We start from the raw sequence: 15,950 nt of genomic DNA, 5'->3' as shown, positions 1-15,950 counted from the left end.
GTTTTTTAATTTGAAAATGCCAAACCTACTATTTTGGTTTTTTGTTAGGGTTTTGTTTTTATTTTTATTTTCTCTGGTTTCTTCAACAACAATGTTGATAAAATTTAACAAAACACAATTCCCTAAAGGGAAATCCCTAATTAAGTCCCACTATTTTAGGCCAATTTACGGTTTAATCCAAAATTAATTTTTATTTACAAAAAAAGGACAGAATACCAGCTAAAACTTCGGAATAACCCTCTGTGGCCGATTTCCCAAATTTAGCTGGTATTCCAGTTTTTTCCGTTAATTTGATTGAATCCTGCACTTCAACACGCTCATGTTAAACTTGTACCTCAATTTGCCAAGAACAGTAGCAGCTAGTCTTGCATTGGCTAGACCACAAAACACAGATTCGATTGAACTTTGATACGCTCATTTCACACACACACACACAAATGTTCCAGATTAGAAACTTTTATGCGTGTGTACGTACATAAAAAGGAATGACAGAGATCTATATGATGGGTGTGTGTATGTATCCCTTATCGCATCCTTCCAAATTCTACAATAGATAGAAAGAAACAAAGGCAGCTGGATTAAGGTTTTAAACAACCAATAGAATGAAGAAGAAAATGAGTATTAACGAGAAAGGTTATCCCACAGATTTAAGTATACCTGATTAGTATTATTACGTATGTTTTGTAGTTATCCTAATACTTAGACCAATATTGAAATCAAAAGAAAATATACAACAATTTTGTATGAATTTCATCTTGCAATCATGGAGCACTCTATCTTTGGTAAAGGTTTTCAGACAAATTTATGAAGTTTGTTAGTTTTTTTGGATTCTATAGATAATTTTTTCTAAATTTCGTGACTTTAAAATTGAATATATAACATTATATAAAAAGAAATGAAAAAAATACACTCATTGAAAAAACAAACCATTTTTAATATATTGTCCGAAATTTTAGCCGAATTAACGAAAAAGTCCCAATATTTTGACGAATTAACGATAAAAGCCGGAATACCGGCTAAATCTGTGAAACCGGCCACGAAGGGTTATTCTAAAGTTTTAACCAGTATTCTGTCCTTTTTTGTAAACAAAATTTAATTTGGGATTAAACCATAAATTGGCCTAAAATATTAGGACTTTATTGGAGATTTCCCTTCCCTAAAATATAATGCAAGTTAAGGCTAATACATGTTAACCATTTTAAGTAAAATCTTCAAAAATGGTTCATGTGGTTTTCCGGAAAAATCATGTTTGGTCCTTAGCCTTTTTTTATCACTAGGGTTAGTACATGTGGATTGAAAACTTTTAATGAATCGTCTATAAGACTAACTCCGTCACTTTTATTCTATTAAGTCTAAACACATGAAGAAAATATGAGGGCAAAATCTTCTTTTACATAACACTGGGACTATTTATGAAGTTTTAAATAAGTAACCTCTTCCCTAATACCACAAAAATATGCATGTATATGTCGTGAGTCAACGACGAGAGAAAGAGGGAGGTCGGAGTTGGCCCTTCGTCGACGATAACTGCAGCGCAACCAAGGGGGAAGACCCTCACTCTTTACGTGTGCGATAGAGAGACAGAGATACATGAGAAAGAGAGCATGAAGGACAGAGAAACGCTTGCCGGTGCTACTAGCAGGCTTGCAACTTAACATATTTGTCAAATAACTAATTAGTATTAATATAGGTTCTAAGCATCAAATAACAAGCAAATCTCTAAGTTGTAAGGCATATTAATTATCAGGCAATCCCAAGCAGCAATTCTTGAAAAGATCCCTAGCCTACATACTAGCATGCATTTCTAACATTTCATATATCAATAAACATAAAAAATACAGATATTTTGGGAATCACATTCCTTTCTGAGCTTTAGCTGACTATACTCATCACATTCTTTTCTTTTGAATAATGTTCTTTTTCTAAAAGATTTGTTAAGATATTCAGATCATCGGTTTCAGTCTGGAATCACACGAGTGTTCATGCAGTTCATTCAAACCGAGGCTCTGATACCAACTTGTAACGTCTCGATTTTCAACCCAAATTTTTATTTTATTTATTAAAATATATCAGAGTGTAATTACAATGTGTGGAAACATATGGCGAATGCACGTGTGTACAATCGAACCTTTCCATTCTCACGAACCGATGAAGTTCCTGAAAAGCATTTATAAACAACTGGATAAGCGTTATGCTTAATGAGTTTCCCAAAATCCCATATACCACAATACTTATACATGCAGAAAAATAATGATCCCGACCTCTTTAACCGTTCCGCCATCATCCCCAACTAAATCTACGTAGGCCTATAGGCTCCCCACCTTATTAATCGTTCCACCATCAACCCCTACCTAAGTCTAATGTTACAACAGTTACGTATATTGAGGTTGCACTTTAGATTCTACTAGTACAAGCACATTTATAATATCTACTCTACTAGCTCTCTATCCTAACATACATAGATATATATTGTACTACATGGTATAGTGAGACAACTCGCCTGGATAGTTTCTGAGAAGATTAACAGTTTTCTAATGATCCCTCCGATGTAACGGGTAATGCGTTTAACGGGTATTAACCTAGAATACTATACCTCATCAGCTTTTATAAGAATCTGGTAATGAACACTAGATTTTTCAGTAATCCCAATGAATACTGAGAGTTCAATCAAATAAGGATCAGCCAGGCAAGACAACTGGGAGGCATGATCCTTTCGGCATGTAGCCTTTTTGAAATCCAAAAACCAAGCGAACATGACCATTATAGACATCTCTCTTGGAAGTAGATCAATAAGTATAATGAATTGGAATTACTAATAAATCTTATTTATAGGTTCATAATAATGAATATGACTATAAATATAAGCTACACTGAAAGCAATATAAGTGTAGCTTAACTTATCAAGATTTTCCAGATAAAAGTCCAGAAATTGCGCTAGCAGAACTCCGGCTTGATAGCTACTAGATGTCAGGCTCTCAAGGACCTCATAACTAACCAAAATACCTTTAATATTAAGAAAAATTTGTTTCGAAGGAGAGAAACTCAAGAGAGATTAATTGGATAGTGTGGGAAATCAAATGAGCAACTATAAGTATTTATAGGAAAAGTGCACGCCGCACCCGACCAAGTGCACGCCTCTCCCTAACATGGTTGGCACTCCTTCCTATCAGAGCGTGACATGTGGCGAATTCTAGCTGGTGTTGCGTGACAGATTCTAGAAGATGCGCGACGCGCCTCTATTACGCGAGGTGCACCCAGGAAACTTCACAAATTCATAACTTCTTCATACGAACTCCGTTTTAACCTTATTTATATCAAAGTGTGGCTATTGACAGATAGGTATTGATGAGATATTCAACTCTCTCTTAGATTTTTTTTCCTAACAATCGACCGATTTCAATTTCGGTTTCTGAGCAGTATACTGGTACGCTGAAACTTCAAAAAATCATAACTTCCTCTCATGAAGTCAGATTTGAACGTTCTCTATATGCACACTCTCGGTTTTATGATTACTATGACTTTTGTTTAGATGACTCAGGCTAATAAGTAATATATCTCTAATTCATATTTTACAACACACATAGCCATCTCGGTTGAATCGTGAAACTTCGAAGAAGCATAAATTTTTCATATAAGGTCGGATTCAGGCATTCTATATATTTACGAAAATCGTATTGACGTTTCCTACATGTTTATGCCGATTACTTTGGCTAAAAGTTAATATAACTCTACTTTGACTTTTATAAACGATGGTTTATATTAAATTCTATTTGAATGCAAAAATGAGGTGTTACATCGACCGAATTAGTTGTGGTTACATGTATAATTAGTATGATATAAACGTATTTTTTCATGTTTTATAGAAGTTATACATCTCATGGTCATAGTATCCATAGGAATGGGATGAGCTAGTGGCAAAAAAAAAGGCGGCTTTCCTTCATCCTCCTTCGCACAAATCTTAGTAAAAGAAATGTGAAAAAGAGAGGTGTACAATAACTTCTTTAACTCCCTTACCAAAACACACACATACACACCATCATCATCATCATCATCTTCCGTAATAGGCCAACCCTGTAGTTCAACTCCAATCTTCAATCTAAAATTGATGCCACCAGTTCTTTAGTTTTGGGATGGAATTTACCTTCAAAATTTCATCAATTTCTTGAAACAGAGAAAAAAAACTTATTCAAACAAGTGCAAAAACAAATCTTGAATCGATGCACAGGTTCCTCCACAATAAAAATAAATGAAGAACAAGAATGGGTTTATGTTTCTTTCTCCTTCAAGCATGTATGAAATAAACAAAATGATGAGTAACATGAGCATAACTGGGTCTCTATGTTTCTTTCTATTTTTCATGTGTGAGTGTTTCTGAATTTGAGCAATCCAATTAATAAAAATTAACAAATCATATGGTTGTTTTAGAAAAAACAGTTTATGTGGTTTTGTAGAAAAAAATCGCAGCCCCATACCCCCTTAGAATTGATTAGCAAGTGTGGTGTTCAGAGCTCTATATTTCTTCTCTCTTCTCCTCGTCGTACACACTAAAAGCATGATTGTTTTTCATGAAACAGAGAAAAAAATCATATCTTGTGTTGGATGTGTTCATCATGTGTCTGAGCAGTATGGAGAAGATGATGCAAATTTGTGGAGTTTTTTCCAAGATCTGGTTCAACCTGTAAAATTACTTTGTGTTTCGTTTAGAAGAGAGAATCATGGAGAGAATCAAACATTCAAGACTCCACATTTTTTAAATCAATATCATGTAACTGGATGATGCAAATAAATGGGGGACAAAGTCTTACCTGGTGACATCAATCAATCATAGGTAAAATGCTTTTGTTGTTCTTGATGGTTAGGAATAGAGAAAAAGAATAGGGTTGATGTGTACAATTTCATCAGTTTTGGGATGTAATTACCTTCACAATTCATCAATTTCTGGGAGACAAAGGATTATGAAGGAGATTTGGGGGACGAAGGCTTACTTGGAATCTAACTTGTGTTGGAACTTTGTTCTACAAAAATATAATGTGGTACTTGTCTTACATAGGAGGAAGAGAAAACTTTTTTCCATCTTGTAAATCTTTTCCCACTCATTTAATCAAATGGACCAACTAATGGGTCAAGTGTCTTAGGTTTGGGTTGTGGTGTTGGACTAGTAAAAAATAGGCTTGTAAAATGCTTGGATTTATTATATATTAATTATCAAAGATAGGGCCTTAGGCTTTGGGGTCATATTGGATAATTAGTATATTTTTATTATTATAAATCCGAAATTAATTTTTATTAATTAATTTTTATTGAGTCAAATTCTGTTAATTAGAGACTTAACTGCTTGACAGTTTTTAGCAGTTAATTTCGGTTGGTGGTTTACACCTACTATTAAAAACGTATAAATACATGGAATCAGACAGAATTTGAAGGCTAATGAAACACACACTTTCTCTAAAAAATCCCTTCTTCAAATCACAAAGGATCATGGTGATTTTCAACATATTCAAGGTTTGTTCTTGAATTGATTGTAGTATCCTTAAGACAGACCCATACCGGGGCAATTTCTGTCTTAGGACATTGCTAAAGCAGACCTCAATCTATACATTTTCATGATTTTATTTTCTATGTTATCAATATTCAAGTATGTTTTCTGTAAACTGATTCTTATATATTACATTCAATTAAACTTTGTATTATTTTGATTGTTTTGTTGATTGTATACTTCTGTCATAACAATCCAGGATAGAAATCAAAAGCTGAAGAATAGATATAACTCCTTCATCAAATCACTTGTGGAAAAGCATGAGAAATTCAAAGGCTTAGATTTTCGGATATGGAAATAGAAGATGTTGTTTTATCTAACAACTCTTTATGTTTCCAATGTTCTCACTGATGATTTTCTATCCCATCCCACTGGTGCAACTACTACAGAAGGAACAAATCCACTCACTGCAACCTAATTAGCTAAACATGAAAGGGCCGTGGAATCCTAGAACACAAATGAATATAATTGCAGAAATTTTATTCTGAATGCCTTGGATTATTCCATCTATGATATCTACTCTACCATGGCTACTGCAAGAGATATGTGGGAATCACTGGAAAATAAATACAAAATAGAAGTGGCATGTTCCAAGAAATTCGTGATTGGAAAGTTCATGAATTTCAAAATGGTGCATACCAAACCTGTCCTTAAACAAGTGGAGGAATTTCAAGTAATTGCACATGATCTTGAAGTTGAAGGTATGGGAATAAAATCTAACGTTCTTATTGGTGCAATAATTGAAAAACTTCCTCTTTCTTGGAAGAATTTCAAATTGTATCTTAAACAGTTGACTGATGATATGAGTTTTGAGCAACTCGTGTTGAGAATTCATGTTGAAGAAGATAACATATTGAATGAGAAGGCAAACGCAAACTCCTTGGAACCAAGTGCAAACATTTTTGGACAAGCAGGTACTCCCAAGACAAAGCATAACAACAATAAATGGAAGAATAGCTCCAAAAACTCTTCCAAATATGGCAAAAATCATGGCCCAAACAAGAAGAATTCGGGTCCATGTTATGTTTGTGGCAGAACTGGACACAAGGCTCAAGATTGTAGATTCAGGACGGGTCAAAGAGGAAATAGAGGAGGAAGCAATGGAGGGAACAATGGAAACAATGGTGGAAATTTTGTTAGAGGAACTTTTGGTCAAACTAACATGGTTGAATCACCAAATGTCACAACTAGCATTCTGCTAGGAAATTTTGTACTCATGTAAACATCATCCATTGTGATACTTGTAACCCTAATTTGACATTATGCACTATGCTCATTCAATGACAACAAATTTGATCAAGGTTCACATGTAAAGTTCAAAACCTTATACAAAACATCACATATAGTCAACTCAGGGTTGAAAACCCTAAAAGTCCCGGTTCAAGTTTAAGACGAACTAGGATTCTCTTATTGGTCCTAATGGACCAATAAACTTTCAATTTGACTATTTTGGGCCTAGGAACCCTAATTGGGCTCTAATTAGACCCACATTCATGAAACTTTAGTATTTGGGCCATGTGGGCCTAGGATAATGCACCTTAACTCAAATGGGCCAAGATGGGGAATAAATGATTTCATTAGCCCCAATGGGCCGTAAACCCTTTTAATTGGGCTCCATTGAGCCGTGAACCTTCATAAAGGCCCAATAGGCCGAAAAATATTTGTTTTGGGCCTCATGATTTCAAACTAAGTCAAGGAATGGCCCAAACTATCTCATTTCCTTCCTCCTAGTCCATTCTCGGCCCAATAAAAAAAAGGAAGATTCAATTTGCTAGTGCCACCTCATTGTTGCATGGTGGACTTCCATGCTATAATACACCAAATATCAAGACACATCTCATGCACCCATGTAACATCACCTTAATATTTTCTCTCTCTCTCTCTTCTCTTATTACCCTCGGCCAAGAGCACCCACAAACACACACACTTCCACTTTCAAACTCTCTCATAATTCCTCTCAAGCTCAAGAAAAATTCCCTCATTTCCCTTGCCATTTTCGTGACTTGGTGTGTGTTTTCAAGAGGTTTTCATCAAGTTTTTCACACTCTTGTTAAGTTATTATCATACACAAATACTTACTCTCCATTTTATGTTGAGAACTCTTCCTTACATAGGCTCAATTCGTGTTCTAGCTTCCTAGGACCATCTAAGTTTTGAAACTCCTTCCAAAGAAGCACTCAAGGCCAAAAACAACATCATCTCCTTTCATCTCTTCATCAAACCGAGAACAACAAAGCAATGTGAGTTCATACCCCCTTGTTTTCGGTTTTAATATGTTTTGGGGGAGAATACAAGTTGCATATGTGGTAGATCTATGTATTTATGCATGTTATGTGTGTTTTTCTTTATTTAAGTTGTGATTATGTGATGAAACACTATAGATCTCGAAAATCCTAACCAAAAGTTGTGATATTTGTAAACTAAAACGCTTCATACAACTTACTATAAAGATAAATGTGTTAAACATGTGAAGATTCATAAGAAACCAAACAAAATCTTGAAAAAGGGCCATTTTTGACAAATAAACAAAAAGACGAGACCCTATTGACATTTACGGTTTTTACAAGGGTCAAAAGAGTCATTTTATTTTAAAAGGGGGTTCTTATGATATTCATGACATTAAAGGGGCCAAAAGTGTAATTTTTATAAAAAAAAATGGGCCATATTATGGGCCTTTACGGTTATTAGGCCCAAAATGTAAAAATTATGGTTTTTGTGGACTAAAATGTCATTCTATACAAATTGGAGCCAAAAATGAAAATTCACGGTTTTATGGGCTGAAAATGACACCTTATTCAAATTTGGGCCTAAAATGTTATTTATACAAAATTTGGGCCGAAAATGTAATTTTTATCAAAAATGGGCTGAAAATGTAAATTCTCATAATAATGGGCTGAAAACATCATTATATATATAGTTGGGTCAAAAATGTCAATTTGTATATATATATTTGGGCCAAAAATGTCAATTTATATATATTTGGGCCAAAAATGTCATTTTATTAGAATTAAGCCCATAAATGTAAACTTTTAAGTCCTAAGGGACCCAAAGTGTCAAACTTACAAAAATGTGCCTAAATCCTTATATTTTCAGTTTAATGGGTCAAAATTGTCACTATTACATAAATTAAGTCTTTTTAGATTATTTTGGTAAACGATATAGCTTAAATAAATTAAGTACGACAAACGGACAAAATACATCGATAAAACAATTATTAGGCCCGATACTCTTGTGACATGGTTAATGGGCCTTAGTGGTCCATTTACATGTTTATCGGGCCTAACACTTCCATTACATGCTTATTGGGCCTTAGTGGTCCAATTACATGTTAAATTGGGCCTAAATCATAGATCCCATGTGTTTTGGGCCTTTGTGGTCCATATACATGCTTATCGGGCCTGGACTATACCTCACCTGCTTAGTGGCCCTTTAGTGTCCTTTTGCATACCTTTTGAGCCTGGAAATAACATACATGTTTAATGGGCCATAGCTACCCTTTTTCATGTCTGTTCGGCTCATTTCATTCATATACATATTATTTCTGGGTTTTTGGCAAATAATAATACATACACGAAAGTATTATACATATTGTAATACAATACTTGCAAGGAAACAATTAAGGATCGAGTGAGACATGACGGTTGACACCTTTGAGTGTATGATCGTAGCCTGTAGTTATAACCAGAGTCTCCTGGAGGGAGAGCGAGAGTTTGTGTATAGATCTATATGGGGGTGACACCCCCACACCTGAGCTGTTCGCTACAGTTAGACTCGGCCAGTCTAGGGTGACAAACCTTACCTTAATCAAACCGGCGTTTGAAAACGCCAAGACAGGCGGATTAGTCATTATCAAGCATGGTTATAACGACTCACAAAGAGATCAATGCCATTACAACTTTACGGAATACAAATACAAAGCGTGACAATACAAAATATACATATACTAATACATAGTCTTCGGGTTTGAAGACCACGATACTTTAAAATCAAAAAACATCGGGTTTTCTGGGAAGAATACCTTTGTACATTACATTATACTTACAACAGAAATATGCATGATTTTCTGGATTACTTATTTAAAAATTAATTCTTCAACGAAAACCACGCATGCATTTAATACTCGATTTAATACATCGCTTTCAAACTATTTTCAGAAAATATCGGATTTTCTGGTGTTTTACAAACAATACAAAAACATTTATTCAATCATGCTTATGAACTCACCAACATTATATATGTTGACCGTTTTCAAAATAACTTGTATTCTCAGGAATTCGTTAAGCGGGAAGGTTATCAAGAATTTGTGGAAGTTGTTTTATTTTGTTATCATCGTACACTTAACATTTTGGCATGTAATTTGTGATACTATAATGGATGTAAAACAATGACAATTTTTATATTATATGCATGGTGATGATGATGTTATGTTTCATTTATATTAATTGTGATGATATTCCAAAGTTAAAGTCACTCGAACCCCCGGACGTTTCCGCCGTCTGGTTCGGGAGTGTGACACCAAATCAGTTTTGTTGCTGTGATTCAAACCAACATAGTTAGCAATTGTATGGATTGGTGGATTGATACTAGAGATACAACGCACATCTGCAACTCTTGAACCATCTTCTCTACATACCATAAAGTCTCTGATTCTGAACCAATGTTTATAGGGAATGCTACTACTTCAAAAATTGAAGGAAAGGGAAAAGTGAAGCTGAAACTGACTTCTGAAATAGAACTTGTTCTAAGTGATATCTTGCATGTTCATGAAATTACTAAGAATATGACTTCTAGTACTATTCTTAGTAACAAGGGATTCAAACTTGTATCCGAGTCTGATACGTTTGTTCTCACCAATGGTGGGGTGTATGTTGGAAAGGGATACCTTAGTAAGGGTCTCTTCAAAGTCAGTGTCTTACCTTTGTACTATGGTGTTGAAACACCAAACAATGATGAAACCAATGTTAATTATAGTGCAATAATGGACACTACTAGCTCCTATTCTATGTATATGCATGATCCTTCATTTTTATAGCATTATATATTAGGACATTTCAATTTTTGTTCTATTCAAAGATTGGAAAAACTTTGCATGCTACCAAAATGTTCATTAGATAAAAATATGAACTGTGACGTTTGTGTAGAGTCAAAATTTTCACAACATCCTCATAAATCAATTGAAAAATCTAATGAAATACTTGCTTAATCCACTCTAATTTATGTGATTTTAGAGCAACACTCACAAGAGGAGGAAAGAATTATTATATATCTTGTATTTATGATTGCAACAAGCATTGTTATATTTATCTAGTTAAATACTAAAGATGAAGCCTTGAATTCTTTTAAAAACTATAAGGCTAAAGTTGAAAATCAACTTGACAAAAAGATCAAAATTCTAAGGTCTGATCTAGGAGGAGAATATGAGTCCAAAGACTTTCCATAATTTTGTTCTTTACATGGTATTATACATCAAAAAAACTACTCCATATACTCATCAAAGAATGGAGTGGCTGAAAGGAAGAACAGAACATTGAAAAACATGACGAGTTCAATGTTAATTACTTATGGTGCTCTGTGAGGAGAATCATGTCTTGCAGCAAATTCAATACTTAATAGAATTCCTCATAAAAAGAGTGATAAATCACCCTATCATATGTGGAAAGGGAGATTGCCCTCTTACAAAATGATGAAAGTGTGGGGTTGCCTAGCTAAGGTACAAGTACCTCTTCCCAAGAGGACCAAACTTGGACCAAAAACCACAGATTGCATCAACCTTGGCCATGCCATGAATAGTGTAGCCTATAGATTTATTGTGTATAAATCACATGTTATGATATCCATAATCAAACCATCATGGAATCAATTGAGGCTGAATTCTTTGAAAATATTTTTCCTTTTAAGGATAAAGGGAAAAAGGTTTCCTGCTCTAGGAAAAGACCTCTAGATGATGGACTGAATGAAACCATTCTTGAAAAAAGTTTACAGTTAAATGAAGAGAGTTCTTCAAAGGTTCAAGAAGAGAACTTAAAACCTAGAAGAAGCAAACGGGGGAAAATAGCCAAAGATTTTGGACCTGATTATTGTTGGATTAGTGTCTAGGTCCATAACTATTTTGGTATGTACTTGACCCGATTGTGAGCATGGTCCTTTTGGGTTGCCTTCACACGGGTGACTAGACAGGATGACAGTTGAGGAGAGAGGTTGATTAGGGCATAAATATGATTTATTTATTATATTATATGATTAATATAATAATTTGGAATCATATTATTAATTAGTATTTAATCAGAAATTAATTAGGAATTAATTTCGGGATTAAAGAAATTAATTAAAAGTACAGGGGCTGTTTTGTAATTATTTGATAGTTGAGACTTTGGGCTATTGGATCACCTTTATTAAGGCTTGAACGAAAATCCTAGAAGGATCTAGGAGTTTTCGTCCAAGGGCTTAAGGAAAGGAGTCCATGGACTTGCTTAGGCCCTAAGCTAAGGGATAAGGGTTTCCACCTTGAAACCCTAGCTAGCCTCAAGTATAAATAGCACCCTAAGGCACTAGAATTCGACCACCCCTTGGGAAAACCCTACTAGGGCCGAATTTTGGAGCTTAGTACCTTTCCTCCTCTCTCTCTCTCATATTCATCCTCTCACTCAAAGTGTGTTTGTGAGCCATTAGAGGTACTACACTTGTGGTACTTGCTTTCAAGAGCTAAGGAAATTCAAGGAACTAGTTGTTATTACTACATAACAACAAAAGGTATGTATTCTATTCTCCTATGTCAATTTCGAAAATAGTAGATGCATGCTAGGGTTCTTTTGTGTTCATAAAGTTGTATAACTAATAGTGAAAACATAGATCCAACTCTAGGGTTGCATGCACACATCGGATTGTTTGTATAAAACCTATCAGTGGTATCAGAGACATTGGTTTTTGTTTTCAATTAGATTCTATACAAAAGTATGAATTTGACATATTAGGGTTTATAGCCAATAAACCCTAAAGACATGATTTTCGAAATTAGGGTTCATAAACCCTAAATTTCGAAATTTGGTTAGGGTTTCCCAAAATCCTTTCCTTAGCCTCCAAGATTTCGAATTCTAGGGTTATCCAACCCTAGGATTTCGAAATTGGCCTCCTCCCCAAGATTAGATCCTAATTTTTAGGGATTTGGATAATGCTATATCTTGTAATTATCTTTTAAGTGTTTAAATTTGGTAATTAAAGATTTTGAATTATCCCATCCCATAATTTCGAATTTTAGGGGATTTAAGGGATTAGGTTAAATTAATTGTTTAATTTAATAGATATCCTCCAAGATTTAATAATTCAAATTAATTGTTTAATTTTGGATAATTATTAAATCAAATTTTAATATTTAAGATTAAAAGGTTTTAATTTTTCGAAATTTTTTTAAACCTAATTGTTTTGAAAAGTTCAAAACATGCCCTCAAGTTTTGGAATTTAAAAGTTGATTAAAAGTTTAATTTTGAAATGTTAAATTCTAACACCCTCGTATTTTGAAAAAGTTCAAATTACACCCTTATGGTTTTGTTAAGTTAATTAAAAGTTTAATTAAAAGAGAAAGTTAATAAAACCACCTAGTATTTTAAAAGTGTAAAATACACCCTATACTATATATATGACATTAAAAGTCTAATATTATATATGTATAAGTAAACAGTCAGTCTTACCGTTAGTAGGCCTCATTCACGAAGCTGGTCTATAAGGGGTGTTTAAGGAAATTGCCTATAAAATGGCGATTGAATGGGTATCCACTCTTACCCACCGCACTCTTGACTAGTGGATGGTCGTTAGCCGAACGGGTAGGATAGGACGAAACCTTCCATTATAAGTATAATGAAGTACAAAGTAACTACATGCTTTTACAAATTCCCAAATTCTAGTTACTTTAGGAAAAATGTGAAATTATATGCTAATCCATGGAATTACACTTCGTACCCTTGTCAAACGTTAGTGGAGCGCGTGTGGTTAACCGGCACACTAATTTGGGATTGACATTGGTGGCGAAGGGTGGCTCGATGTTTATCATAGATCAATGGAGCGTGTGTGGTTAACCGACACATTGATTAGGTGATAGTATCATTAAGTGCATCACATAGATTCATATGGTTATTCACACCTTGTTTGTGATCCTCGGCATCCCAGTCGCAAATTTGAAGGGCATAATCGAGATTAAACATGCCATTGAAAAGTTCAATGAATCTCAAAAGATGTAGGAGTTTCAATTCATTTAAAACTTAAAATTATTTTTCGTTTTTCATGGTAGAAATTGGTAAATCGACATTTACCTACCTTCAAATATTCTGCAACTAGATTAGGGCATCCCTCTTCTAGGTTGTAGAGTATTGTGTTTGGATCCTAGCCTTGATGTTCCATTTGGGTGTTACATCAAGAATTCTTATCAACTAACTTGAATTTTCTCCCGTTTTGTAGATGTCTAAATCTTACAATGGTCTTCCCAAGTCCCTCGGAACAAGCTTTCCAAATGAAGATGACGTTCCACGATACGATCGAGGAACAAGAGATCATGCTTCACTTCCTCCACCTCCTCCAATTATTCTCCCTAACCCACAAGTTCGAAGGCTTGAAAAGTTCAAACTCACTCAAGCCCTTTTGGCAAGTAAACACGAAGATGGTAAACCTGTGTGTGCACACGTCTTAGAGATGAAGTCACACATTGACAGGTTAAGGATGTTGGGTGTCGAGATTTCAGGTGAGTTGGCTGTTGACTGGGTTCTTCAGTCACTTCCTGAATCATATAGTGAGTTCGTTAGAGAGTACTATATGATGGAACACGACGTGGCCCTCATTGATCTCACCTATTTGCTTATAGCTGCTGAATCAACAATGTTTTGGCGTGCTGATCAAGCAAATTTGTCTGGTGAATCAAACTCCCAAACTTCAATGGACATTGAAAATGGTGACATTGGAAATCCAGAAAAGGTAAATTCTGAGATAGTTCCTTGTGCCATTCCAAAAGAGTCCATTTGCTTTTATTGCCAAGAAAAGGGGCACTGGAGACGAAGCTGCCCTGTTTACCTAAGAGATCTAAGAGATAGGAGAGTCAAGACGTATGGCTGTACTTCAGGTAAAATCCACTAACTAACTCTGTAAGTTCCTATTTTTGATTCTTGATACATGATGTGATAAGATTACATTTTGATGTTTTGCAGGATCGAAGAAAAGAGAGGAAGCTTAAGGAAGAAGTGTGCTGAATCGGATCATGAAGAAATGAATTTCGATCGCATGGACTCGAGGATCAGATTTTTGAGCTGCTACTCTAGAGTTAGGATAGATTGATAAGAAATATGTAATAGCATAGTTTTTCAGTTGAATTGCATTGTAAGGACAAATTTTTCCGCAATAAAATAAATTTTGATTTTGTCTTATTTATTTATCTTTGCAATGGTGTGTATGAAAAATTGATGTTTGATTGTTTCTATTGTTAGCAATAATGGATTTGATTCTTAATTATGTTATTTGTGGAAATGTCGAGAATTTGCCAAATAAGGGAAGATTCTCATCGCCCAAGTTTCCGTTGGACAAAAACTTGGAGTCATGCAACTTGGTTGCGTGATGAATGAGAAACTTCATATTTGGAAATTAGACTAATTCTTTGACAAAGTGTCAAGAGAAGGACTAGGAGATCGAGTACACTAGGTTGTGCATTGATCAAGTCCACCACAAGAGTGATAAAGATATTCGTCATGATTTAGTAAATACGGTTATACTTATAAGATTAAGTATAATTCTGAGTTGATTGAAAGAGCTTCAATCAATAGCAGAACGAATAAGAAGAATCAAGTAGGCAGAAAGATAAAAGTTTCTCTATTCTAAGAAGAAGGGAGAGTACCTTTTATTGTGTTTTATGATACGTCTTAATGATTAAGAACCATATCTCAATTGATCCTCCAAGTGAGTCTTAGTGCATTTGTATGTCTAAGAAGAGGAATCGAGAATTGTAGAAATGGTTAAAATCAAGAAGTCAATCATACTTCGTTCCAATATCAAGTCTTAGAGTTATATTCCAAGATTGTGAATTGAGTGACAAGTCTTAAGTAGGTTTATAACACTCATCAAATGTGGAGTTTGGAAAAGGTTTTCTTATTCTTGCACATTTGAAATTGGTAAGTTGTGCTGTCTTGGATAAGACAAAGACCAACTAGGACCAATTATGTGAAGTGTTTTGTCTTGATAAGAACTACACTAACTCTTGAATATTTGTTTTGTCTAGGAAAGGTTCCTGACAAGAATATCATATATGTCAAGAGGTCAGTGGGAGTCTCAATTGTCTTGAAAAGTTTCAAGAACAAATCAAGAATAAATCGATAGTTAATCACTAGCACACGACTTGAGGTTGGCGACCTATCGTGTTGACATAATTTTGTTTCTGCGCCAT

At 34.6% G+C, this 15,950-nt stretch overlaps 1 protein-coding gene across 1 annotated transcript; it reads left to right on the top strand.

The window, feature by feature from the left end:
- Positions 1 to 6,062: 6,062 nt before the first annotated feature.
- On the top strand, positions 6,063 to 11,632 carry LOC145140164 (uncharacterized). Its single transcript, XM_079073748.1, has 3 exons — positions 6,063 to 6,687; positions 10,204 to 10,496; positions 11,435 to 11,632. Exons 1-3 carry the CDS (start codon positions 6,063 to 6,065, stop codon positions 11,630 to 11,632), a joined length of 1,116 nt encoding a protein of 371 aa, XP_078929874.1.
- The last annotated feature ends 4,318 nt before the right edge of the window (positions 11,633 to 15,950 follow it).

The sequence above is a fragment of the Lactuca virosa genome, chromosome 9 (assembly GCF_052849685.1).
Source record: "Lactuca virosa cultivar CGN04683 chromosome 9, Lactuca_virosa_CGN04683_v6, whole genome shotgun sequence".
Lineage (NCBI taxonomy): Eukaryota > Viridiplantae > Streptophyta > Magnoliopsida > Asterales > Asteraceae > Lactuca > Lactuca virosa.
Note: the sequence above shows the minus strand (reverse complement) of the source record. Positions and strands in the feature narration are given on the sequence as shown.

Coding starts and splice junctions, on each gene's coding strand:
- LOC145140164 (XM_079073748.1), top strand. CDS start 6,063: ATGGCTACTGCAAGAGATATGTGGGAATCACTGGAAAATAAATACAAA. Junction 6,688..10,203: donor TTTTGTTAGAGGAACTTTTG/GTCAAACTAACA, acceptor CAATGTTTATAG/GGAATGCTACTACTTCAAAA. Junction 10,497..11,434: donor CAAACAATGATGAAACCAAT/GTTAATTATAGT, acceptor TTTCCTTTTAAG/GATAAAGGGAAAAAGGTTTC.